Source organism: Microdochium trichocladiopsis, assembly GCF_020744255.1.
Source record: "Microdochium trichocladiopsis strain MPI-CAGE-CH-0230 chromosome Unknown B0I36scaffold_9, whole genome shotgun sequence".
Lineage (NCBI taxonomy): Eukaryota > Fungi > Ascomycota > Sordariomycetes > Xylariales > Microdochiaceae > Microdochium > Microdochium trichocladiopsis.
The window spans coordinates 2,380,690-2,406,657 of NW_025763552.1; the positions used below are offsets into that span (position 1 = coordinate 2,380,690).

Sequence of the window (25,968 nt, forward strand, 5' to 3'; positions counted from 1 at the left end):
GGACGGCCGCTGAACCTAAAACAGGGATAAGTGGACCCACGTGTCTGCAGCGAGCGAGGCAGCATTTGTCTAAAACTCTGTCATCTACGCAATAAGCAGACAAGAGGCGGGACGTTCCCATTCCGTAATGCGGAGTCTCCTGTATTAGCGCATCTTAGCCAGGTCTCCGTGTTGTCTCTTACATGACAGCTGTGGCACCAGGATCTGTAGGCTGTGATAACTATCATACAGGGTGTGTATAATGATGATGCAGGTTGTAGGAGTGATACGGAAGATGGCGGCAAATTTTTCATCGCTATGAGGCTCTGCTACAAAGTCTGGGGGCATTCCTCTGTGCCGAAGAGCTAGATCCTTTCGCACAGTCTTGATCTCCGTCTGATGTCCCATGCTTTATTCCAATGGCCTGGCCTATTGTCAGGGACATTAGGAGGCCCAGAAAGCATAATCCCAACTAGTCAAGTAAAGGGTCATGCTAGCCACTGGTGCTTGTCCTTTAACTGGTATCCTAGAGATTTAGCGAAACGTGCGATCAATCTGGCAACTTCAACGTTTTGCTGCAACTCTTTCCCCTTCAGGGCTGCATCAATCGCGGCATCGAATGGTGTACTTCCTGTTCTGGCACACATGGCTCCATGGTTGAGCAGGAGCTGCGTGATATCGAGGTGCCCTTGGCTGGCTGCGATTTCCAGAACGCTAACCCCTGATCTCCATCGCCAATGCACAGATTTAGTGATGTTGCAGTCCACGCCAGCCTCCAGGAGTATCAGGACAAGCTCAAGATTGCCGTGAAAGACAGATGCGCGAAGTCCGTCAGCAAACGTCAGCTGGATCTGGACATGGACACTGTCGGCACGGCTGAGGAGATATTTGACGGTGTCCACTTGGGCTTGGGCATCCCGTGCATTGATAGTGTTGCTGGAACAAGCGTGATACAACGCGTCTCCAGGTCGCGGTAGATCGAGGCTGGCGCCCCTTGCGATGAGCTCCTTGAGCAGAGCGAGATCCCAGTGCATAGCTGCAGCTGCCGCTGGGGTGATCGATTCATGGGTGGAGATTGCGTTCAAAGACGGCCCTGCATCAAGAACTCTGCGCACAAGCGCAAATGGCGCCTTGTAGTATATCAGCACCGCAAGCGGGCTACCGGGGCTGAGTGGCGCACCGCAGTCCAGGAGGAACTCGAACAGCGGCCAACTCCCATCCATTGCGCTCAGTTCGAGTAAGATGTAAGTGTTCGGCAGGCGTAAATGGAACCCATGCTGGTGAAAAACCCTCAAGGTTTCTAGATTGTCCCTGCACCTTGTAGACCAAGAAACATGCCGCGGACGTTGCCAGTATACCTGGAGCAAGCAGAAGGAGGAGGAGTCGCCAGCGTCGAGACGCAAAGGAGCACCTTTTGCGGCCAGGTGGGCCAGCATCCCGGGGTCCGGCCCGTCAATCGGGCTTGCTCTGCGTTCAACCCTGTCTCTGAGGCCATCGGTCCAGCGCCGTCGCCACTGGCGCACCAGCCCCCAGATGCTTGCCCCGAGCACGGTGAGTATCTTGTCCCCGCCAAAGTCTTCATGGAGAATATCTGCTTGCACGTCCACACCAGCCGCCAGAAGCCAAGCGACCGCATCGTAATTGTTGCGACGCGCCGGCCATGCCAGCGCCTGGCCTCCCAGTGTCCTGATGTCCGCACCAAGACTGTGAACCAAAGCCAAGAGGTCCGTTCCAGCGTCTGAGACGGCAGCCGCAATTGCAAACGAGTCGAACACCGCGCCATGCTCAAGGAGGCGACCAAGGCATTCAAGGGCACGGCCGCTCACTGCGTGGGCACGTAGATTCATGACTGCGCGACACAATAGCAGCGTAGCGTCCAAGCCTTCGACTTGGAGAAGTGCCAAGGTAGGGTCCACCCCGCAGTCGATCAATGCTGTAGCCACGTTCCAGTCAATCTCAGCGACATCAGCTCTCCAGTCACCGATGTCAAAGAGTACGAACTGCTCTGCAAGCACCAACTGTAAGAATCTTGCTTGCTCGTCCTGGTCCCCGCTGATTGACTGCAAGTACCGCGACAACTCGCTCGGGCCTATACGAGCGGACAGGCATATCCTGTCTCGCTCAAGCCTCTCACTAAGTGCGCGTCGATAGGAAGCCATCTGATCATAAATGCGTCGATCGATGTAGAACATTATTTCCAGCAAGGATATGTACCACGTCTGAGGAATTCTGGCAGCCCGAGAAAGCTGCCTGGACCTGCAAACGATGGTCCAGTTCTCGGCCTTCTCGTGGTTGAAGGAAGCATGCACATCTGCGTCGTTCTCCAGGAAGATCCTCAAGAATGCCGAATCTTTCTCTGTGCATGGATGGCGGAGAGTGTGGGCGAAATGTTCAAAGACGCTGAGCCTGCCAAAGCTGTGTTCGTTCACGTCGAAGGCTTGAACTATACCTTTTGCACACGCCAGGTGGCCATTCCTTTTGGCCAAACGAATTGCTCTGGATAGCAGCTCAGCGTGGTCATCGCAGACTTGCGCTCGTGCCAAAACGTCATTGAGTATCTCCACGCACCCAAATTTGGCGGCACCCAAGACGGCAGCCCTTGCAAATGTAGGCGATGCTTGGAAGCGTCGGTCGTTTACCTCCATCATGAAGACAAAAACGTCCTTGTCATCTAGCGCAGTTGCAATTTGAAGCAGTCGTTGACATGCGACTATGACGGAGGGGAGGGAGGCTCCGAGAAATGTCAGCAGCAGGCTTCTGCTCGATTTGGAGATGCGTGTGAATATGATTCTGAGCAGCACGCGGTTCTCCTCCTGTCGGGGCCCGTACCCCCACACTTCCGTGTTGCACAATCTCAAGACCGCCTTGCTAAGGAAGTATATGGGATCGAAGTCGAGAGTTAGAGCGCCACGTGAATATTGATGCTCGTGGTACAGTCTAAACAACACTGGATCGAATACTTCGTCGAGTAGACTCAAGGTGTCCAGGCGGGAAACGAGTTGTTGAAAGGTAGTTTCTGGGGCTTCCTTTCTCTCGTGGCCGCTCTCAGGCCGGTGTCTCCTGATACTGCTCGACCTGAGATGATCTGCTACAAGTCAGTACTTTCACTGGACTTTTACAGTCGCAGTGTACTTACAGGACATAGACGACATAAATTGAATCCATGGCAGATTGCGACAATTTCCCGCCCTCCAGGAGGCCCAGAATCTCTCTAGCGACAAGCTATCGTCAAACACTTGTGCAAGTAGCGGAGACGATTGAGCGCCTTCGGCTGCGTCGTCGACTGTGGGTGTAGTGCTCTGCCAAGAGTCTAATTTCAAGCCGTCTGCGTTCAGCTTGTGCTCGAACTGAAAACCGAAGCAGCGGAGTTCTGGTTGTTAACATACCTGGTCCAAGCACGTTGGCAGTAGCCGGTGGCCTCGGCATTTTTGTGCTGCCAGGCTCCCCACCGGTGATTGATGACGAGAATGGAGACACCCCTTCACCAGAAGTAACAGTGATGATGCCGCAACGACTCGAGTCAGAAGCGGCGACGCCTGGCCGGGTGGCAATCACAACACCTGGAGGCAACATGCGGAGGCGCGCAGCTATTCAGCGTGTCAGTGACTTCAACCGCTCAAAAGGTCCGGCGCAGACGACTTACGTGGTGTTGCTTTGTGATCGCAATTCCTCCTTATCTCTTTCCACGCCTTGACCCAAGGAATCTCGGTACCGTTGAGGTAGATGACAAGGGGCTCTTTTTTCCTCTCTTTGATTGCCTTATAGTGGTGCCACACTGTGGGCCAGTCGTGGCGACTGAGTTTCTTGCGCAGACCGAGATCCTTTTTGAGCTTCACCTCATATGTCGGCAATCTCCATATGGGGCTTGTCAGTATTTCGCACAACGACCAAGCTCTGAGAATATCTCGTTGGTTCGGGTGTGAGAAGAAGGAGGGCCTTACGATATGTCTGGAAAACCGTGATATCCCTCCATGATCTCCTTGATCTGCTCCAGCGTTTTGCTCTTGCCATCTCGTCCTTGGTAGAGGTCTCTCAGCAACTCCTTATGAGCGTGAAAGAGCTTGCTAATGTCGTCCTTGTTGCGGCTGCTCCGCGGCGTGGTGGACATGTTGAAGCGGACGGCGTCAAGGTCACCAAAATCGAGGTTGCCGGAAAGTACCACAAATGTAGGAAAGGATGAGTCTTGGTTGGAGAAAAACACTGCGGTGCTCGTCCAAAATGATAGACAATCCTTTCAGCAGATGAAGTGTCAATTATATATAGGGGACTGTGAGGTTGCTCACAGCCTTGTCCATGAGGTTCTGTCCAATATCGAGCCAATCATGACCCGGCTGCCTCGTCTGCTCCGGTTAATGGGCTGAGAGAGCGGGGCATGCATGATGACATGTCACAACACCATCAACCCTCCTGCACCAATACGTCCAGAATCGACACCACCTGATTGGACGCCTCTGCCGCAGTCTGTCCGAAATCGAGCTGCACCTTTTGAGGCGTCAGGGGTGTGGCGGTGGCGTTGCTACTGGCCAGTATTTGGTAGAAAGCCGGCGGAGGTGTGACTCGTTGAGCTTTTGTGACCTTGTTTGTGATCTTTTCGTTGTTAACACAGGAAACCAGGATATAGTGGTTAGTGCCAAGCTCCAGTGAAAGTGTGAATTTGTGGTATGTAGTCCGAACTACTTGTAGATGTGTACTGCTAGAAGAGATGCAATTTCAGGCACAGCATACGTCGTGTACGCACCGCAACCACCCCTACCGATTATGCCCATGCTTTCACAGCGTGCTCAACAAGAAACAAGATATCATCGCACAAGGATCCTCCTCGTCTCGAGCCCCTTCTCAGCGACTTCATACATGTATTCGCCTTCCATGATGCCATCAACATAGCATTCTCCAATGATCGTGAACAGGGTTTCTTCATCATCACCTATGCCCGTCTTGCGGAGGACGACCGGCACCGAGCACCCCATCAATATGGCAATCGTGTCGCCCTCTTCCGTGTTCCAGGGGAAGAAGCCCATGGCGCATCTCTCCTTTGTCGTGCCAAACGCCCTCGCGGTGAACAGCACCTCCAGACAGGCCAGCAAGCCGGGCGGCGCGCCGCTCAGGTCGCGCTTCTGGAACATGTCCTCCCCGGGCACGGCAAAGTTTGCGTGCAGGAACTCTATTGCCCGGTCCATCCACTCCTCGCTAGGGTGCAAGACCTCGTCGTCGAAAATCATCCTGTTCCCGATGAGGGTCCGGAAGAAGCTGCGACTCAGTATCCGTTGAGAATCCTGCTTCGTGAGGTACGATTCCATGCCATCCAGATAGATCCATGCCAGCGCGGGGAGACTGAGCTTGTTGTAGCCGTCCCGCAGGTGGGAAATGGCGCCGCTCAAGTTCGAGGTCGCCCGGACAGTGTCTACCAAGTACCCGTAGAACCCAACGTCGTAAAACTCATTCAGCTCCTCAACCGGGATAGAATTGTGCAGATCCAGGTCAGTATTATCCAGATAGCCTCCGGACGCTGAGTAGATCCGCCCGCTGGTGGACTTGAAGCAGTGCGTTGGCCCATGAGCTCCACGGGCATGCCGAAGACATCGCGAACAGCAGATCAAGCTTGGGCATTCCTGGCATGTAAAGGGGAGGCCGACTACGTCGCCGCCGCACCAGCAACAACCTCGTGCTCGGTGATAGAGCATGCTTCTCTGAGCATCAAGGACGGGCCGTGTGGGCATGGGTAGGCCAAACGTGGTCAGCGAGAGGACTTTGCATCCATAGATGTGGTGCACATGTGTCCAGGACTGTCCTTGCGAAAACTCCGCCGAATGCACATGATCTTCGTGCTTCCTATCCTTCTCAACATCGTGCCTCTCCGCACGTGTCGTCCACTCGACTATCTGCGGCCCAAACCAGGGGATCCAGCTCACTTGGAGCGCTCCCCAGTTTTGCATAGAGCGATGGTTACCTCGGCAGATAATGTCAAGCACTCCGCTTTGCTGGACGACGTGGTACACGGCGATCCGATAGAGTGCCAGCGTTCTGATCGCGCTCGAGTATCCTGGTAGCCACATGAGCGAGTCGACGTCGCTAGCAAGCGAGATAAAAGCGTAGATCCCATCCCGCGGGTCGGCGGACGAGAACCCCGCAAAGTTGTCGAGAAGTCTCTCCAGGGTCAGGCGCTCGGCTTGGCGGTTCCTTACGGCGGCGTGGGTCCAGAGCAAGCGGTGGAATCCCTTGAGAGGGTCGATGTCGGAGGATGGGAGATGGTGCGGGTGCTCTGGGTCTATTTCGCAGCTGTTGTGCCAGTCTTTACCGTCACGGTGTCGCGTCAGCTGTGGACGGAGAGTATTGAACACTATTTGCAAGGCTGCAAAGTCCTGCGTCCTCTTTCCCACCCAGATCACCGCGACTCGCGAGAGGACGTATTCCTGGACTATCCAACGCCGCGAGAACCACGGTCGTGAGAGGAATGCAAATATCGCCTCGTGGCCCTTCGGGTCGACCGCCGCTAGCAGCCGCTGCACATTCTCGGAAGTTTGGCCCGCTGGGTCATGAACAGCACCAGAATTGCTGTCTAGCGAGTCGCGTAGCCTCGCTAGCGGCTCCTCACGATACAGTGATGGCATGAGCGCAGAGACCTTGCCCAGCAGGTCCAGAACAATGTCGCTGCTGTCGTCCTCATAACCAAGCCAGATGATCAGGTCGCGGTCGCGGTAGACCTTGTCCATGTTTCGGACCTGATGCCCCTTCTCAAGTGCCTCGCCATCCTGGTTGATGCAGATGGCGTCCACCCAGATGTGCTGATTGCTAAGACATGTGCGCAGTTCTCGTAGCAACGAGGCAAGGTTTGGGCGTATTGCAAGTTGCGACCACTCTGTCTCGCCTTGCTGCCGGAGGTAAATTGTCGAGGATGCTGCCTCACTGCCCCAGCAGTACGAGACGGGATTGTACGCAGGTGCATTTTCTCTCTCGTAGGGCTTGAGCTCTCCATATATGGGACTGCGTGGGTCGTCAGTGTCGGCCGGGAGGAGGACCAGCAGTCTGATCCAGCTGTCGGGATCCGGCAGTGGCGTGTACTTGAAAGTGGAAGTTGTAGCCATTCTGGCACTATATGATGGAGCGCGCCAGTTAGCTCTCCACCTGGACGGCACCCGAGGGTTTGGCTTGCAGGTGGAGGAGCCGGGGCGCATTGCCTTGTCCTCGATGAAAATAAGGCCGCCGCCACAGCCGCCGAGACATGCACAGCCCGAGCTTGTCGTCACACCATGTCAGCTCAAAGAGACAAGGGGGGGTCACAGCCACACCACGAGTTCCTGCGTCCACACTTGATCAGCACAATCTGCAGTATGGGGTATCAGACAGCGTCATCGATGGATCCGGTTATTTTGCCTATCCACGAGTATCTGCCCCTTGTGTCTCTGCAGGTAATTATTATCTGCACGGTCCTTGCAGGTCGGTGGAGCGGCCCCCAACGGATGCTTGCTCGCAACTTTGACCCGCTCGTCCGTCTCGGGGTCCTGCTCGGCGCTGCAACTGGTTAATAGCAGTTGCCAAGACATGAGTAAAGTGGAATTCCCTGCATGTCAGATAAGTTCTGACCCCCGACAAAGGGGCGCGATTGGTCGATTTGCGTGCCGTGTCGAACGGAGTAAGCCCGTAGTACCCACAACCCAAGCCCTACGGTTGCCCCTTGGCCTATGCTATATAATGAATGACAAGGGCACTATCTGAGCCAGAGTCTGTTATTGATTCCGCGATCGCTGTGGTCATCCCAGTCCGATTCCAGCCTGGACGCGAAAACCTAGAAAGGCACTGGTTGCGTCCTGCGACACACCATGAGCAGTCAGCACAAGGTTGGGCAAGCTGTCTGGAGGCATGACAACAACTTACACTACAAAAGTGGCCGCGCTGGGAAGCCAAAGGTTAGAACAGGTGAGTGATTAATACATGAGAACCGCGTTTCAAGAGAAGTCTAGACTTCTGGCCAGACTCATCCGCTGACACCGCCTCGAATGAGCAGGATGCCACAGCTGCAAAGCCGCACATGTCAAGTGCGACGAGCAGAAGCCCGCATGCGGGCGGTGCCAGCGCCGCAAATCCACCTGCGCATACGCCACTGCGGCCATGAGGAAGGACGGCCTCGCCGCCTTGTCACAGCTGTGCTCCGAGTTCCGCGTCATCCGTCCTATAGACCTGGGTCTGCTCCGCCAGCCGTCTTCTATTGGGGGTCTCGTCCTTGTATCGCCGGGCGACGCGGCGTATTTCGACAAGTTCCGGCGCGATGTCGTACTGCGGCACGCCGAGGGCGAGTTCTGGCGCCGCACCGTAGTCCGCGAGAGCGTCCACGACGAGTGTGTCCGGAGCGCCATCCTGGCCCTCGGGGCGCTGGCACGGGCGCAGGAAGTCCGGGACAAAGAGGACGAGCACCAGCGACTGGGTCGACATAGGACCTACGGGCCTCCACTGTTCAGCACCCACCCCAGGGCCAGCAGAAATCCCGTCAAGGACAACACCAGCCAGGGCCATTACTACCAGGCACTGTTCCACCACACGAGAGCCATCGGGAGGCTCCGGCAACGGCTGCAGTCGCTCCAGGGCACAGGCAGCGGCACCGGCGGCACCGGCAGAGACACCGGGCGTGCGCGGGCGATCCTCATTGCGACGGTGCTCCTGGTGGCTTTCGAGCGGCAGCAGGGCAACACGGAGGCGGCCGACCAGCTCGCCGCCCACTGCGTCTCTCTGCTTCGGCCTATCCTCCTGCAAGGCCAGCTGTTGAAGGAAGACGACCAAGGCTACGACAAGAAGGGAGACGCAAATACGGCGGCGCCAGGGGCTGGGAAGAAGGACACACCCACCTCTTCATTCTCACTCATCGCCGCCTCCCTCGACGATGAGGGCGTCTACGAGGCTGAGACGGAGCTGATCCGCGATGCCTGTATCAGCGCCGCCTTTTCGGGAGTCTACCCACACGCGCGAAGGGTGCTCCTTGAGCTGCCGATCCCGAGCGTCCACGGGCCACCGCCACCAGCACCCGGCGCGAGTCTCGCTGCCTTCTCTCGCGCCTGGTCTCGAAACTTTGCTCTCATAATCCTCTGGTACTACCGCATGCTGACCACCCTGGGATCGATGCACCGGGGCAATAGCGCTTTTGCGTCCCTAGACTACCGGCAGGCCTGGTTCTCGCGGCACCGGGCGCAGCAGCGCGAGATCAAGGCCTTTCTTGAGACATGGAAGGAGGCAGCCAGGCACAGGTTCCACACAGCGCCGCCGGGCTCGAAGGACAAAGACACTTACAAGGGGCTTGCTGTCACAGTCGATGTGAGCTACTTGAGTGTATGCACCGTTTTCGACCTACCCGATGGCAAGCCCTGGGACGGCCTTGGAGCCGCCACGGCCAAGCTGCTTGACACATGCGAGGATGTCGTCGTGAGCAGGGAGCAGGCCGCGTCGACATCAGGAGCAGACGAGTCGGCCCTGGCCCAGGGAGACGCGCTGGGAGACCAGGACGTCCTGCACGGCGGCGTCATGATCGCCGTCGCGCAGATCGCCCAGGGGAGCAGGTTCCCAGAGGTGCGGCGGCGGGCCATGCGGCTATGGGAACGCATGGCGACAACCACGGGCCCCGGCCAGAAGCAGAAGCGGCAGCCGGCGTGGGACATGCAGGCCATGATTCTGGGCATCAAGGCCGTGCTCGAGGCCGAGGAGGCTCAGCGAGACCCCGTCATGGACATGGTCCCGTTCAAGGCGCAGTTCTACCCTTCGGGCGGGAAGTGGAGCGACGACTATACAGAGTTTAGGGTCACCATAACCGCCAAAATGCCCAACCCGGACGGGAAGATGGTCCACAAGGTAGTCAGGATGGCTGCGCTCGGCTGATGTCTGTAGGAGGGGCTGAATGACCTCATGCGGAGTGAATTAAGGAGGATGCGTGCAGGATTTAAATATCGCTCCACCACGCGGCTGGGATTTAGATCTGGAATCTGAATGTCGCGGTAGCATCACGTTATGCGATGAATTCAGAACTTCTAGACGATGTACTACGTTCCAAGCATAGACAGGAAGACATTTGTACATTATTCTACTTAATTCGGCCAGACCTCTGGAGGAGATGCGCTTCGTCTTCACGTACTAATCCGCAGTAATTCATGCCTTCGATATCACGTCCACACTATATTTTGTCTTTTCTAAAATCACTACAGTCACCATAAAGCATCTCAGTAACTATGGAGCTGCCTTGAATATCATCCCGTCCCCCTTGCTGGAAAAGCTTGAATGGACTCCCAGCACAGATATCTGGTTGCACAATGGCTGTGATCCCGTTAAAACACGATCACGAAAAGAGCCAAGATCCGGTCTTTAGTAAACAGATCTCACGCAGACGCAGAAGCTGGAACATCTTGACATCTCTCTGGCCACTTTAGCATGTGTCACGTTTCACTCTCCACGCGATCGTCGCTGTCGCCGTTTCACCTGATTCCCGCTGAGCAGGGGTTGGAGACTTCAGTAACGTCATGGCCAGACCAGGAAGGTGGTCACGCGACACCGGTCACTTATTCACACGCATCACCACAAAATGATTCACACAGCTGATTGTGGTGGTTTTTGGTCACGGCAGTACGTTTCTGGAAAGAAAGTATGTCCGTGCAACATAAGGACCATGAGGCGGGCCAACGTGTTGCCGCCGGGTACATCAGTCACGACTCGCAAATTCGCGAATGAAGCATCGGCATTAGTTGCTGTTAGTGAGAATGTGCCTTGAGATGAATTGAGACGGCTTCGCGATGCGCTAACAAACAAAAAATGAAGATAAGAAGATTTTAGGCAGCCGCCGGGTAGGTCAAAACACTGGCGCAGTCATCTCTGGTGCCCTTGAATTCGTTGTCTGACAGTAGGCTGTGTGCAGTTGAGCCATGGTAAAGACCTCGCGGACAGTGGTCATGGGCTTAGGATGATGCTCGAGCAGAATGTCGATCTTAGTCTTCCCCACACAATGCCACTCTTTCGGCTGATGGATGCCGAGTACACGCTGCGGTCCAGACAGAAACGCCGCCAAGCCATTCGTCCAAACAACGATGGGCTCATGTGCTGCTGAAAATAGCTACCACGAGATCTTGTTAGCAGGCTGCGGGGGCAGAACGATCGAAATGTATCATTGCCTCCTGCCCGATGGGCTAAGTGTCTGGAACAACTACCATGCAGCCAAGATACACCTGATGCGTCCAAGGCTTCGATATGGGACCAGGTTGTGCTGCTTGGCTTTCGCTTGAGGGTGTGGACAACGGGCTTGGCTCTTGGAGGTAGAATGCCGGCGTTGGCAGCAACAAATCCCAGATGAGCGAGCAGAGCAGTCAGATGAGCCACAAGAACTAAGCGTGCACTGGCCGGCCTGGTCAAACCCACCAGACCTTGGCGAGAGCCTTGGCTTAAAGGGGCGGCAACAACTTGGCTTCCTCCAAGCTTTTCTCGCCAGCCTTTTGGCGATGCACATCAGTTTATGAGGGAGCAAAGAAGACACTTCACACGAGGAGGTAAGCTGCTGTTTCCCTTGAGCCTTGGAGTGCGAGCAAGCCTCCTGAACTCGGCACAGCCTGACAATCGCATCCGGTCGTCTCCTCAATCGACTCACACGGCACGGCAGCCGCCAGAATAATGCCACCGAGAGAGTCTAACCGCCATATGGCAAAAAGGTCAAACCCATCTAAGGGGCCAAGGGAAAACTGACGCATTTCTGAAGGAGCTCGACCCCTTTGCCATGGCTCTTGGCCAGCGGACGCATCGTGGCGCTGCTTCTGCCTGCACTGCTACCACTCTATTGCCCTCTCGAAAGACAGCCTACCAACTGATTCTGCAGCCTTCTGCACCGGCAGACCCGGCTCAGCGGCGCTCCGTCGTACATCGGTCGAGGGGCCACCCGCGTTTCAGGGAGACGCCGCCCGACCTTGGCGGTCCGGCCGTGGGCGTCCTGCGTTGGTGGCTACCCCGGGCCGCCCAGCTTTCAGGGGGTGCTTGGCGGGCTGCTCAGGGCCCGGCGGCAGGGGTCGTCAGCCAGCACAGCCCACTGGTTGAGCCGCAAAGTAGTGACGCTCAGTGCACTATGGTGTCTGCATGTATGTTCAATGCCAGAGTAATTCAACCGCGCCTCAAGACTGCGCAGGAACCTTGGACTTTCGTCATTATCGGGGTAGTGCACGTGAGGAACGGGCAGTAATGGACGTGGGCCTTGATTGACCATGTTTCTCTTCGCCCAGCTCTGTCGGAAAACATTTGCAGCCCTGCCTTCACGGAGGCAAAGCCCCATCCCTGTTGCGACTTTGGTAATTGCTCAGTTTCTGGGGTCAATGGCGCCGAATCTCACATTAGCCAATAGCGGAGTCTTCATGCTCGCCAGCTCCAGGCAAATATCGGCCACTCTAGCCAATTTGTAGCGGGCATGGAAGCCCCTGGGCTCAACCCCAGGTCCCGCTGAGACCTCCGCCAAGCTTCTGCCAAGCCTAGGAGTCGAGCACCCATCTGAACGACCTCACTCACGCCGGTTACAGTGCTCGCTTGCTTGGCTCCGGCACTCGCCCCACTAGATATTTTCAGTGCCGGCACTTGCTCAGCCCAAGGATCCCTTGCCCAGTAGACCAGATGCAGTCCGAGCAGTTTAAGCCAGGTCTGGTCGCAAGTGGGTTTCCAATACCAGTAGGGGCGTTTAGGAAGATTCCTTGTTTCCCAAGCCATGGTGATATGTTCGTCGGATATCGAGAGCACCTGAACAACCCAGCCCATGCATGCACGTTGAGTTGATTTGGATCTCCCCACCCCGCTGGGCTAATTCTGTTATATATCGTGCATGATCGTCCGATATCCTTCCCTTTGTTTCCCTCCCATCTCCATTCTTTCTTCTCCATCGTCCAAGAGAACCCTTTCTCTCTTTCCTTGTCGATTTCCTATTCTGGGCAGGTTCCCTCTTTTTTCACACTTCCCTTCCCAGATCAACAAGCGCCCGGCCGCTCTTTTACCTCTGTGTTATTATACGTCTTCGCTTCGACCTCAACTTCACCCCAGAAAAAAAGAGGAGCCCTTATATATCTCGACAATATGCGTTTCTCATCGACACTTACCGCCGCGCTCGGCGTGGTTCCTCTGATCGCCGCCTTCCCTTCGATTCCTCGCGAACCCACTGGAGCTCTCATGACCAGAGACGCCGGCGCGGTATGGTCTCGCGGTATGGCTCCCCAGCAAGCCGCTGGTGGTGCTGCTGCTGAGGCTGGTGCCGGAGCTGAAGCGGGTGCCGGCCAAGGCAAGGGGAAGGCCAAGCAGGAGGACGCTGCTGCCGAACAGGGCGCCGAAGCGGGTGCTGGTGCTGGAGCGGGCAAGGACAAGGCCAAGGCCAAGGAGGGTGCGGCTGCCGAAGCGGGCAAGGAGAAAGAAAAGGCTAAAAACAAGGCCAAGGAGGGTGCTGCTGCCGAGGAGGGAGCCGGTCGGGGCAAGGAAAAGGGCAAGGAGGGCGCCGGCCGCGGAAACGGCGCGGGAGCCGGTGCTAATGCTGGCGAGGAGGCTGCCGAGGGCGAGGAGAAGGAAATTGCCGGTGTCCTTGGCACGCTGATTGACCTCGAGGGTGGAGACCTGAAGCAGGATGTCCTTTTCAAAGCTGTAAGTCATGCACTCCGATTCTGCCTCTTCGCCTGCGACGACTTCAAGGTACTGACATACGACGAAACCCAGGCTGTTGGATCGTTCGAGATCGAGTTTCAGGCCAAGACTGCCCGCCAGTTTGCCGTCATTGAGAACAAGACTCCCGGTGCTGCGCCCGCCGGCTTCAAGCTACTCGACCCCAGCTCTTTCATCGTCGCCTTCCAGCAGGGCGGTGGCGGCGCCTTGACTCTGGGCAAGATCGACTACATCTTTGATTCTGCGAGTAAGTATCTCTCGCTCGCACATCAAGCTGAGCATCGGAAGCCATGGCTAACAATTTTTGCTTCGCAGACCCCGCCCTTGCTGGCATCGATCTCACCAAGACCACCATCGGCAAGTTCTCCAACGCCAAGAAGGCTTTCGAGGTCGGCGACATTGTTGGCGAGACCGAATTTGAGGCCGAGGAGAACGAGATTGTACTCAAGGTCCAGGACCTCACTGGCGAGTTTGCTCTGTTCGTGCCCGACGCGGCCGCCGCGGGTGGCGAGGCTGCTGCTGGCGAGGAGGGCGAGGTTGCCGTTGTCGGACAGTTTGGCACAGGCAATGCCGTTGCTGGTGGCAATGTCAAGCAGGACATTCTCTTCCCTGCCAACGTGAGTTACCACATCCCTCTCTCCTGTCTACGTTATTGGTACGCGAGTTTTAACTGACATTCTCACGACTAGGCCGCTGGTGAGTTTGAGCTCGAGTTCAACGGTGCCGCTGCCAACCGCTTCGTCGTCGTCCCGACCACGCCCACCGGTGCTGCCCCCGCTGGCTTCGCCTTTGTCGACCCGCTCGCCTTCAAGGTTTCCGTCGAGGCCGCCACTGCCGCCGCGGACCTGCAGAAGATCGACTACTTCTTCAGCGACGCCATTGCCGCCCGCATTGACGCCGCCCAGGGCCGCATCGGCAAGCTCGACGCCGCAACCAACACGTACCTCGTCGACGGCGTCGGCGAGTTCGAGTTCGAGGCCGAGGAGAAGGAGTGGACTCTGACTGTCAAGGACCTCAACGGCGAGTGGGCCATGCTCGTGCCCCAGGCTGCCATCCGCGCTTAGTTGCGCGGCTGGACGGTCTAGTCGATGATATTATTCGCGGGAGTGGCTGCAATTCCGAGATACCAGTTCAAAACGATATATAAGACAATTCTTATTAAAAAAAAACGTTCAAAACAATCCGATGTGAGGCGATCTTAGTCTTCATGTTGTGCGAGATTCCTGTGTCTCCTTTATGGCCCGCTTTTGTGAATGCTGCAATGCTTCTGCTGTGGGTGATGATGGCCCCCCAGCTTTAGCGGTATGAGATTTTAGTCTATGGGGCAAGCTTTCGTGGGGCTGTCGCTGGGCCCGCTACTAATCACGGCTCCAGTTCTGTAAGCTCCCATATATGTGGTTGCATTTGCCCTTGAAGTGGCTTCTGCCGAGGGATTGCACGGTGCTTGGCCCGACAAAGTTTGTCACCAATTGCTGCTGGCATTTCAGGTTAGATGCATGGCTACTGCTTGCATTGGTAGAAATGTTTCCCGCTGGCATCTTGCTTGAAAGTGTTTAGCCAAGACTTTTGACCTGGCGACGTTCCACCCAAATCATCCTGTGAGTATAGCAGTGGAGCTGCAGAATTGCCTTGTAGCCATGGTAGCATCTCAAATGGTAGAGCGGGAGCTAATCGGCGACGATACTTGTGGCCCCCACGATGGATGGGCTCGATGCCCATATTCATGGATTCCACTCCTGTCTAACTTTCACTTCTCCTGCCGGCCAAAGGGCCCCTGTTTTCCAAGCCCGGCATGACTCAGCACCCGGTCAGCGATTTCGCGTTCTGGCCCAATCAGGTTCCGTCCCTTGTCTGAGCAACGATGATTCGAGATGTGCTCATAACACGTGATCAGCGCGAGGGGGGTCACCAACAACTCCAACAACCCTGCCTGTCATTGTCAAAGAGCCTCAAGTCTACGCCTCCCCCTCTTCGAGAAGAGCACTTCCATCTTTGGAACCCCATCTCGTAACACCACAGACTTGACAAGACCGCGGCCTCACCTGGAGGCCGGCTCACACCCTGCAACAATGTCGTCCATTGCAATCCACCAGATCGCAGCCCGATCCCAGACCGCCTTCTTCCACGCGCACTTCGGCCGCCGCTTCTGGGACCCCGAGTAATCTCTCGTTCGCCAATCAGGCTGCGGACGGCTTTTTTAACAATGTCCAGCCAGATTCCGTGAGCTCAGGGTCGCAGGATGCGACACCCCCAATCTTTTCTTTGTCTTTTCCAACTGGCGACGAATTTCCTTTGACGGCGGGACTGAATGGTGCATTTGAAAGCGGCGGGACAGATGCAGGATTGTTTGGTCGCGACAGCCTGATTGATTCGACCTTGTTTGATTTCCATCATCCTCTTGGTACTCAAAATCCACCGTGCTCAAGCCGACAAGGCGTGCTGACAACATTTGCAGATTCCTCTTTTTTCCCTGACTTCTCATCCATACATGTTTCTGAAGCTTCAGCACCATTGCCCCAGGAGCAATCACCAGGGTGGGCAGACTCCACCTCCAGCTTTCCCGCTTCCGACAACTTTCTTCCCATTCCCTCTACAACCATCAGCTCGACGTCCGCAACCCCTCCGGATCCCGCACGGGAACAGGAGAGCGGCGAATCAGAGGCGCTTCTGCGCAAGCGACGGACCAACCGCCTTGCCACACGCAAATGTCGTCAGAAGAAGCTGGATGAGCTCAAGCGGCTGGAGCGGGCGCTCGAGGACGTGAAACGGGAGAGAGATGACTTGAAATTGCGTCTCGTCGAACAAGAGGCGGAGGCCAAGGCGTTGAGACTCATTCTGAACATGAAGAAGTAAAATTTGTACAAATCTTGCTTAGGGCTGTTGTGGCGTTTTATATGTAGAAACCTGTTGAGGTGGCTCTGAATCATCAACAACCTTGTCAGCCTTTCGTTGCATCTGACGTGAGTTTTACTTTCCTGGCGCATTTATGCAAATCACCGATGTCGACTTCTCGTCCTTTGGGCGATCATGATTTTTCAAGTGCCTGGCAAGGATTGCTAGTTCTCATTGCAAAACTTAGACAGCTGTCGAAAACGCGAGGATGGTTGATGATACAATGAGCCTTGCCTTCAAAATAGCAACAACGATGATATTCAGATTCTATGCATGCGTTTCGCTTGCTTGGCGACAGCAGAAGCCTACCATGACGTGTCAATGTAGGATTCGGGGGCATCACTTAGATGTCTGCACTGGGATTTAGGTCAAAGCGAGGAGGAGGGTGTGGCCAGGGGAGCAGTTTGATGCCGACAACCACACGCTCTGAGAGGGTCTGCAGGGGTCCACCAACAAGTTATTGCTTCCAGATTAGGCCGAGTCCGACATCAAGTCGGCCCAATTGCGGAGGAGGAACGGGCAGTTGCGGAGGCTGTGATATGCACGGCGACATACCCCTGCTCACCTCGGCGCATGTACCAAGAATGAGCAATGTTGACACATCCTGGCACTTGACAATACGCACCTCACGATTTGTACGCTCAGTAGGCCACTTTTGAGATATAAAACTGTCTCCCGCCTGACCTAATGTTGGTAGTGCCTAGTCTCTAATCGTCATCAGCATGCAGCCTTTATCCCAACACTACACGGTAAGTCTACGACTACCCTATTGAGCTTCTCCCGTGAAAGAGACATGATGCACAAACCCTGTGGAAGCCTACGGTATCTTGATGACACCAGTGTGGACCTAGCTGACATCGCCTGACCCGTCTCGACCATTACCTCATTATTTCATTTTTGCTTTGACGAGTCCAGAGACAACATGCTAATACTTTGAGATGAGGACGGCAACGTCCAGCCGAACTGTGCAGAACATCCTCGGCGCCGCCGAGCACCCGACCACCTTTCTGTTAGAAATGGCGGTTCCGCATACCACCCCCAAGAAGAAGTCGACAAAGTCCCTGCGATCCCTCACTTCGTCCACCCCTTCGTCCGCCTCCATACATAAGCCTCAATGCTGGTCATGTCTCCCATGACCTTCCTCGTCCAGTCCGAGATTGGCACCAGTGGCGCGACCTTCTCCCCCAGAGTGTTGCCCTCGCCAAACTCGTGCAACGTCATCCACTCCGGCGCGTCTCCTCTCGCGGCCTTGTCCCCGCCGACGCTCTTGACATGAAAGGCGAGCTTGTAACGCGTCGACCGAATCCACCCGGGCTCCAGCGACATCTGCTCATTGTGCTCCTCGCGATACCACCGGTCCATGTCGTCACTGGCCGCGGCGTCCTTTGGTGTCATGCCGGCCGAGATGATGTGCGTCGCAAAGGCTGGTTTGTCCTGGTCAGTCCCCCCCTTTCGCGGCAGAATGATTCAAAGGGAACCGCAGAAGAACGCATGTAATGCGGGATAATGCGGGATAATGCGGGACAGACAAACACACAGACACACACATACCCTCATCGTGCTTCACCTTCTCAAACACCTCGACAAGCTCGTAAAAGCAAGTATCGATATCCACACTACCATGCACCGTCTTCCCGCCACCCACGTCCTCTTGCTCCCCCCCTTCCGCGGTCCCGCTCCCGCCGCCGCCAGGGAGAAGCTCGTGCGTCATGGGGATCCTGGCAAACGCCTCGCCCTGCAGCGCCCGCATGTCCGGCACCCGGTACGTCGCGAGGTACGGGTCCGGCCCGCGCGTGGCCGGGTCCCGGTCTGCGACCTCCCAGCGGGCGGCGTGCGAGACGGCGCCCGTGGCCAGCACGTCAGGGATGTGGTGCTCGTTGTACCACCTGTTGAAGACGTCCGGGGTGAGGTCCGGGGAGGTGATGTGCGAGGAGGCGTAGATCAGGCCCGGGCCCGCGGGAGCAGAGCCGGTGTAGGCTGTGCGCTTTGGGGCTGTCATTGTGTGTGGTGGGTGTTGATGATGTCGTTGGTGCTGCTTGACACGGCCTGTAAGAAGACACGTTCTGAGAATTAAAAGCTGGTACAGTAAAGTTGGGTTCAAAGACAGCGAAGAGGAAGGATGGATGACGTCTGGAAGTGTCGAGAGAATGCGGCCGTGAATGCCGCGGCACATTCAGTCAGGGTCTGGCGGCTTTGACGAACGCCTCCGCCCAGGATGTTTCCCCACATTTACAAGGGAAAAAGACGAACCGTGGCGTGCGGGCCGTCAGGATCCTCGTGGGGGAATGCGGGGCGTCGATGCTGGAATTAATTATCCGCCCTGCTGGCGGAGACCACCACAGCATCACAAATGCAAGGGGCTACCCGTTCTACATGTTTGAGAAGGCACACACTCGAACCATGATGGACTGGATCATAAAACTGATTGACTAGAAGGTGTCGAGCCTGCTGGTCCGAAGGAGGCGGACAACGTCGCCACACATTTAGTTCTTGGCCCTGCCCGTGGCTGTGCTGGGGTATCTTACTGCTGTAGCTCATCAACTTTTAGACCTCTGACGCCTCTTGTACACCTGAGGCTCTGAGCTCCTGGGCCTCTGGACCTCTAGCTTTGTGAATCATTGCGTCATTGGAGTCCAGTCGCCACCATAACCAAACAGTCATGCAAGTCTGGAAAAGGAGCACAACATTCAAACGTGGTTATCACCATTATTGCTTGCGCAGACATTCACTATAACGCGACTCCTCTCTCCCTTCCAAACCAGAGCCTCTGAAAACACGACCGAAGCACTCAAGACGAAACCCGCCTAGACCTCCGCCATGTTCTTCTCCTTGGACGCATCAATGTCGATGTGGCCCGAGTCGCCGCCCACGCTCGACTGCCGACCACCCGGGGCAGTAGCATCGATGAACCTGGTCCTCTCGCGGTTGACCAGCTCCTCGAACTTCATTGCGCCGGCCTCCTTCATCGCGGCGTCGGGAAAGACCAGGCATATCGCCGTGTACACGACAAAGGCGGTCGCAAAGGCGAGCAGGTATCCCAGGGTGTAAATCTGCTGCGGGGGCTCGAGCGGCGCCGCGAGGCTCGTGACGCCCAGTGTGCCGAGGAAGCCCGGGAACTGGATCGCGACGCCGACCACGTACGCGGCGTAGGCGCGCAGGTTGAACCCCTTGGTGTAGTAGTAGCGGCCCTTGGGGTCGGTGCTGTACAGGTCCTCGATGAAGTAGTTGCCCTTGCGGATGACGTAGTAGTCGGACAACATGACGCCGATCAGGGTCGCGACGAAGATGCCCATGCCCACGACGGCGTTGACGAACGCGGCGCCGTCGACCGACACCTTCCAGGGGACCATCAGCCACCCGCCCACGGCGGCGCAGATGACGGTCGCCCGGATGTAGTTGATGCGCCGCGGCCACAGGGCCGTCGCGTCGCTGCCGAACGGGACAATGTTGGCAATGTAGTTGGTGCAGACGTTGCCAAAGATGTACACGACCGCGGACACGAGGCAGGCGAACCGGGTCGCGCCGCTAAAGTTCTCCTCCATGATGGCCTCGAGCAGGAGCGCCGGGGACCAGTAGGCCTCGCCGTAGATCTTGCGCGAGCAGGCGGCGGTGATGAGGCCGAGGGCCACGACGACCGTGGCGGACCAGGGCGCAGAGATGGCCTGGCCAATCGTCGCATCGCGGCGCGACCGGGCAAAGCGTGTAATATCCTGGCCGGAAGCGACAAGAGGGCCGAAGTTGCCGTTCAGGGCCGAGTTGACTGCTGCGAGCATCGCCCACGCCAGCGCCGCCCGCGATGCCGCAAACTCGGTCAGTTGAAAATCACCCGGGCCACCAGATCTAATCATGGCGCAGATGAACAAGCCAAACATATTGATCGGCATGAGTACACTCTTGGCGTAGTACATCCACTTCATTTCGTTGGGGCGGTAGAATGTAGTCCAGGATTGAAGTACCCAGTACAGGAAAAAGGCCGTCATGCCTCGGGTGGTGATGGAGGCCGACGCGGGCAGCGCGTTCGGGATATTCTTCCAGGCGTCTCCAAAGATGGCGACAAAGGCCACATCGATGAACGTGCCGCCGAAAGTGCACTGGATGCCGTACCAGACGAGGTCGAGGACGGAGCGGGAGAAGACGGGCCAGAGCCCGCCATAGACACCAAAGCAGGCGCGCACCGCGACAGGGAACGCAATGTGGTAAGCAGCACCGGAACGCTAAAGAGCAAAAGCAAAAAGTCAGAACCAGTGGCTTGATTGCTGGTGCACCACGGTGGCAGAAATGGAACATGTGAGGGGGGAACGGGGAAGGGATCGTCCACAACAATGAGGTCGAAATCTCAACAACGAATGAACAGGTCGACTTACACAATTGAAGACGGCAAACGCGGCGCCAAAGAGATGAGCGACGGCGCAGGCGATCAGTGCATGCCACCAAAGGAGGCCGCTGACGACCATCTGCGCGCCAATGGTGAACTGTGTGACCGACCACGACTCGGAGATCCAGTACGACGCATACGTCTTCCAGTTCCAGTTGCGGCGCTCCTCGTCGATAGGCTCCAGATCCCAATTGGTCAGTCTCGAGCCGTTGGCGACGGTCTCCGGGTCCATCTTGAAGCTGTCAACGTACCGTGCCCGCAGGCCGGCCTTGTAGTTGTCCATCTTCATCTTGGCTGTTGTCTCCTGGTGCTTGGGCTGAGATGATGTTGTGGATGACGACAATGAAGGAAAGGGGCAGCTGCCTTGGGTGACCCAAGGACCCGGATCGCCGAGGGTGTGGGTTGTTATATGTATGGCTGCGTCACTGTCCCAGGGTGAGCGAGATGAGGGCCGTCCACACGAGGGAGTCGAGACCTGCGTCCTAGGACACCAGATCGCGCGTCCTTATCTACAGGCGTGGTCGCTCAGAACCTGGCGGCAGGGGGTAAGCTTGTAACCTTTGGGGAACCTCACTCAGCTGCAACCGCCCAAGACACGGGGAGCTGGGTCTGGGTCTAGAATCAAAGGCATGTGAGGTGACGAGACGCCACTACTGTAGCTCCCCTGCAAAGCATTATCACTACGGTGCCAAAAGGCTCCGGCAGTTGGTGGCTTGTGGGCTTGCTGTGCCGCCGCCAGCTTGGAGGTTATGGTCCCAGCCAACCCCTTGTCTCGATGCTGCTGGGGCGAGCTCACCAGCGCCATCTCAAGCTCAAGTGTGCTGGACGGACGACTGACGGGCCTCCTCCGCAGCAGCCATGTCGGAACCTCCGTGCCTAGATCCCTGTCCCATCGGCAATGTTGTCGACTCCCGATACGGCTGGAGCGGGGAAAGCAGCCACCCACAATCGACAATCGAGCTCTAATCCGTCGGGACTGATTCGTGGCACGGGCGCCTAGGCTGCTTTGGGCACTGGGTCGTGATAAGGACCAAGGCCACTGGCTCCACTGCAGGTACATATACTCTGGGGTATTGGTGGCTCGTGGGTTTGTGACCTCCCAGCCGGATGGGTCCGAGACTCTGCTGGCCCCTGGTTATCTGGGGTAGACTTATCTCTGGTGGGCCAGGCCACCTCATCAGCCCGGCAGTTTCATCGAGATAACGTCGCCCTGTGGTGAGGAGGCGAGGGTCCCTTCGTCTTCGTGATGATGAGTGCCGTGGTCCTCAGCCTCAGCCACGCGTTGATAACAACGCCCGAGACTGACTCCGAGGCCCAACGCTGCTATCTGTGAGACGGCGTCAGCGCGTCTGGACCTCTGGCTCTCTGGCGCGTGACTCGGACCTGGCTGCGACTTTGCATCTCAGTGCTGTACCTGCGCGCCTGGGCCACCCCTTGGCCTTGTCGATGGGATGCAGCCATCAACGGTTGATTGGGCGCTTTCAGCTTTTGAGTTTCACCATTGACAACCCATCTGCCACCACCAGGCTCCCTCTGACAATTACGCCGGTCCTGCGAAAGAACACTTCCAGAAGCCAAGGGCATGTTTTCGGACGCGAGTGGTCACCATCTCAGCTCGGCAATCTCACCGATTTGCGTTGCACTGCACTGCACCTCCTGAGGAGCAGGAAACGTGCCACAGATGGTTCACAACCCAATCGCAGCTCCAGCGGATCCCGTCTCCCGAGGTGGCGTCTTGCTGCCAGTGGAGGCTGCGCCGCGTGCCAACGGCAGATGGAACAACGTATCGTGCGGCTCACACGACACAGCCATGCCATCCGTCATGATCTGAAGAGAAGAACTGGCAGTGTTTTTTTTTTTTAAACAATGCTCTTGTAGCAATGGGCTACGTCCTTCAATGATGGAATCGCATGGGTGGCAGCTTCACAGAGCGCGGGCAAGCCAATGGCAACTGAGCGAGTCGCATGCGACACTGAGGGCAAAAGCACAGCGTTCTTCCCAAGATTGCGCCCAGCGATGATAAGAAGGACCCAGATGAACAAGCTTGAGGACAGTCGTCGCGTCCATGGCGTGACTGAGGGTTTGCTCACGTCTGCCCATACATGATATGATATCTCACCATGTCAGCCGAAGAGAGACAGGCTAGGGCCAAGAACCCCCAAACTCCACCGCTCGGCCAAGTCTCCGATGGAAGCTGGGTGGGGTGCGTTGCCTGTCCTTGGGGTCAACCCCCAGTCAGATCGGAGAGCAGACCGGGAGCCCGTCCACTTTCCGCTGCCTCGGCACCAGCAGCCTTCTTATGATGTAGATGCCTACTAGGATGTGTCTCAACCCTGAGCAAGTCCTCATGTGAGCTGAGAAAGGATAAAACTAGTTCCTTGCAAGGAGGACCGCGTCATCGCTGATGCACGCCATTCCTCATCTTCCTCGTGGCTGCTCTGTTGATAAGATGTAAACTTTTGCTGACGGCCAAAGATGCGGTGTCATGCGCTAATGGGGCTCGACAAGTACCGAGGAGGTGGCGCACGTGTTGTTGATTGCTCGGCAGTCGACTGTACCTCACGTGATACCCAGATCATCGCCTCTCGAGGCGTCAATGGAGAGCGAAGTGCCCATCCTACCAGGAGCCCCTCATGTTGTGCTATTCTTCGGCACTACACTTCCACTTCTGTAACTCTGACGCCCGGGGTCAAAAGACGGCGGCGAACACCACAAAACTGCCGCCCAGTCAAAATCCTGACCAAGCAATGCGCTTCCCCCGTGGCCTGGCGAGGCTGTGTAGATGATGCGCGTAGTACGCCTCCTTCGGACTGCTATGTTGACATTCGCTGGCGATCGAGACGAACGGTTTGTCGTCCATAGAGCTGCCGCCTGGACACGCGCTTTCACACGAGCCAGCAGGTCTCCACAGGCGAGGGGCTAATGGATTGAAGGGTATGAACATTTGTTTGATGGATGGCTTTCGTGGCTTGCGTATGTTCGGAACTCTGACTCGACCACAATGCAATGTCCAGTTTGTGAAGGATGTGGGTTTAGGGCTTGACGCGGCGACAGAGAAGACAACGAGAGATTGTGCGTCGATGGTGTGGTGAGCTCCAAGTATCTCGAATACGTTGAAGAAATTGAGATTCCGGCTCAAGCCGATAGATATTGTACGCTTGAAGCCCTCCATAGCTGTCATGCCTCGGATGCAGGCTAGGCTGTTGAGGACCAACGATGAAATTGGACTTGATCATTAAGGCTGATAACTCTTGATGGCTCTAATAGGACAAACAGAGCCAATTCATCGAGCTGCTGACCTCAGTCGTCACACAGTCCAAAAAGACTCTTTACCCAAACTCCAGCTTTGTAAGAGGCGACAAGTCTAGGGTGGGGACTACCTAGGTCTCCTAGAACCTGGAGCACGCAAGGTGCGCCGAGAGACCGACTGTGGGAGAGATAATCGGGTCCCACAGGCCGATCCAAATTGTCGGCAAGGCCCTGAACATACCGACCATTGCATCGAGCGAGATAGTCTCCAACTGGCGAAGCACAAACTTTTGTGCCTGTATAGAGCCCTACTTCCGACCTTTTTCGTTCCCCCGGAAAAGCCGGGCCACCAAAGCACGTGCCTCCACCACAACGGCCACCATGACGTCCAGATTACAAGAGCATCAACCCGCGAAATGGCTATTTTGGCTGGCGGCATCTTGTGTGGCGGGGATTGCCGGGTACCTATACATTGGACAGGGAGGATTACAGGGTCTTTCTGACGCAGACTATGCGGGCAGAACGCAGCAATTGTTACGCACCACCCCATTGATTGATGGCCACAACGATCTGCCGTATCTCCTCCGCATCGAGTTGCAGAACAAGATCTACAACAGCTCATACGATTTCCGAAACCGTAAGCACGCGAAGCCGTCACAACCTGCTCCTTTTTAGCTTCTCCGTCCTTGGCTCTCATTGATAAGTCCTGGACAGAACTCTCCACAGGCCACACAGACCTCGAACGCCTGCGGCAAGGCAAGGTAGGGGGCCAGTTCTGGTCCGTTTTCGTGGAATGCCCCGATCTCGAGAACCTTGACGACCCCAGCCACAGCGTCCGTGACACCCTGGAGCAGGTCGACGTGACGCGGCGCTTCATCGAGCAGGTTGAAGAGCTGCAGTTCTGCGACACGCCCGCCTGCGTCTCGTCAGCCTTCCGCTCTGGCAGGGTCGCGTCAATGCTCGGAGCAGAGGGCTTGCACCAGGCCGGGTCGTCCATCGCTGTCATCAGACAGCTCTTTGACCTGGGAGTTCGCTACATTACGATCACGCATAACTGTGATAACCCCTTTGCCACGGCGGCATCTACAGTCACCGCTGGGGGCGCAGACGAGGCGCTGAGCGAGTTTGGCATCGCCGGGATCCGCGAGATGAACCGTCTGGGCATGATGGTCGATCTTTCTCATGCGTCCCACGAGACCATGCGTCAGGTCCTAGACGTGACCCAGGCACCCATCATCTTCAGCCATAGCACGTGCTATGAGCTCGCAAAGACATACCGAAATGCCCCGGATGACGTTCTCGCCAGGTTAAGGCAGAATGGGGGAGTCCTGATGATTATGTTTGTGAAGCGGTTCCTTAATGCGGAGGACCCGGAAGCCGCCGACATTGAGAGGGTGGTCGACCACATCATGCATGTGGTCGAGGTGGCTGGGTGGGACCACGTCGGCATAGGCGGAGACTTTGACGGCACTGTGACCCTTGCTAACGGCATCACGTCGGTGGCTGACTATCCCAAGCTCATCGAGGCGGTGATGAAGCGTGGCGCCACGGACAGTCAAGTCAAGAAGCTGGTTGGGCAGAATCTTCTCAGGTAAGTGAAAAGCAGATAACAGCATGGCGCAATGGTTACGAGGAATATGCTTGTTCTGACGCATGATGTAGGGTATGGGCCGAGAATGAGAGGGTGGCAGCACGCTTGTCCCGAGAGATCATGCCCGTCGAGGACGTATGGAAAGGGAGACTATTCACGAGGTGGAACAACCCGCTACCGCGTTTAATTCCGGATAATCCAAATAGGATTGCTGCGACGGACTACCCTTGACGACGATCCTGTT

General features: G+C 56.4%; 8 protein-coding genes across 8 annotated transcripts; 4 read left to right on the plus strand and 4 right to left on the minus strand.

Moving 5' to 3' along the window:
• Positions 1-370: 370 nt before the first annotated feature.
• On the minus strand, positions 371-4,087 carry B0I36DRAFT_434630 (uncharacterized protein; the record flags this gene model as incomplete). The annotated part of the gene is made up of 7 exons (XM_046162720.1): positions 371-1,256; positions 1,338-2,068; positions 2,429-2,650; positions 3,116-3,289; positions 3,366-3,566; positions 3,623-3,831; positions 3,921-4,087. The coding sequence occupies 7 exons, from the start codon at positions 4,085-4,087 to the stop codon at positions 468-470; spliced, it is 2,493 nt and encodes an 830-aa protein (XP_046008696.1). The 3' UTR covers positions 371-467.
• Positions 4,088-4,614: 527 nt separating this feature from the next.
• On the minus strand, positions 4,615-5,707 carry B0I36DRAFT_332591 (uncharacterized protein). The gene has a single exon (XM_046155136.1). The coding sequence runs from the start codon at positions 5,694-5,696 to the stop codon at positions 4,779-4,781; it is 918 nt and encodes a 305-aa protein (XP_046008697.1). The 5' UTR covers positions 5,697-5,707; the 3' UTR covers positions 4,615-4,778.
• A 2,954-nt stretch (positions 5,708-8,661) lies between these two features.
• B0I36DRAFT_332592 (uncharacterized protein) lies at positions 8,662-10,110 on the plus strand. The gene has a single exon (XM_046155137.1). It carries the CDS (start codon positions 9,067-9,069, stop codon positions 9,835-9,837), a length of 771 nt encoding a protein of 256 aa, XP_046008698.1. The 5' UTR covers positions 8,662-9,066; the 3' UTR covers positions 9,838-10,110.
• A 2,722-nt stretch (positions 10,111-12,832) lies between these two features.
• B0I36DRAFT_387499 (uncharacterized protein) lies at positions 12,833-14,792 on the plus strand. Its single transcript, XM_046161181.1, has 4 exons — positions 12,833-13,599; positions 13,672-13,864; positions 13,933-14,234; positions 14,307-14,792. The coding sequence occupies exons 1-4, from the start codon at positions 13,045-13,047 to the stop codon at positions 14,679-14,681; spliced, it is 1,425 nt and encodes a 474-aa protein (XP_046008699.1). The 5' UTR covers positions 12,833-13,044; the 3' UTR covers positions 14,682-14,792.
• An 894-nt stretch (positions 14,793-15,686) lies between these two features.
• B0I36DRAFT_367036 (uncharacterized protein) lies at positions 15,687-16,470 on the plus strand (the record flags this gene model as incomplete). The annotated part of the gene is made up of 3 exons (XM_046159397.1): positions 15,687-15,775; positions 15,942-16,018; positions 16,073-16,470. The coding sequence occupies 3 exons, from the start codon at positions 15,687-15,689 to the stop codon at positions 16,468-16,470; spliced, it is 564 nt and encodes a 187-aa protein (XP_046008700.1).
• Positions 16,471-17,580: 1,110 nt separating this feature from the next.
• B0I36DRAFT_367037 (uncharacterized protein) lies at positions 17,581-18,508 on the minus strand (the record flags this gene model as incomplete). The annotated part of the gene is made up of 2 exons (XM_046159398.1): positions 17,581-17,933; positions 18,061-18,508. 2 exons carry the CDS (start codon positions 18,506-18,508, stop codon positions 17,581-17,583), a joined length of 801 nt encoding a protein of 266 aa, XP_046008701.1.
• Positions 18,509-19,210: 702 nt separating this feature from the next.
• B0I36DRAFT_424707 (permease for cytosine/purines, uracil, thiamine, allantoin-domain-containing protein) lies at positions 19,211-22,468 on the minus strand (the record flags this gene model as incomplete). Its single annotated transcript, XM_046162293.1, is given in 5 exon segments — positions 19,211-19,385; positions 19,440-20,723; positions 20,874-21,123; positions 21,136-21,243; positions 22,299-22,468. The coding sequence occupies 5 exon segments, from the start codon at positions 22,466-22,468 to the stop codon at positions 19,314-19,316; spliced, it is 1,884 nt and encodes a 627-aa protein (XP_046008702.1). The 3' UTR covers positions 19,211-19,313.
• A 2,046-nt stretch (positions 22,469-24,514) lies between these two features.
• B0I36DRAFT_249770 (microsomal dipeptidase) lies at positions 24,515-25,955 on the plus strand (the record flags this gene model as incomplete). The annotated part of the gene is made up of 3 exons (XM_046150498.1): positions 24,515-24,770; positions 24,848-25,724; positions 25,796-25,955. 3 exons carry the CDS (start codon positions 24,515-24,517, stop codon positions 25,953-25,955), a joined length of 1,293 nt encoding a protein of 430 aa, XP_046008703.1.
• Positions 25,956-25,968: the final 13 nt, after the last annotated feature.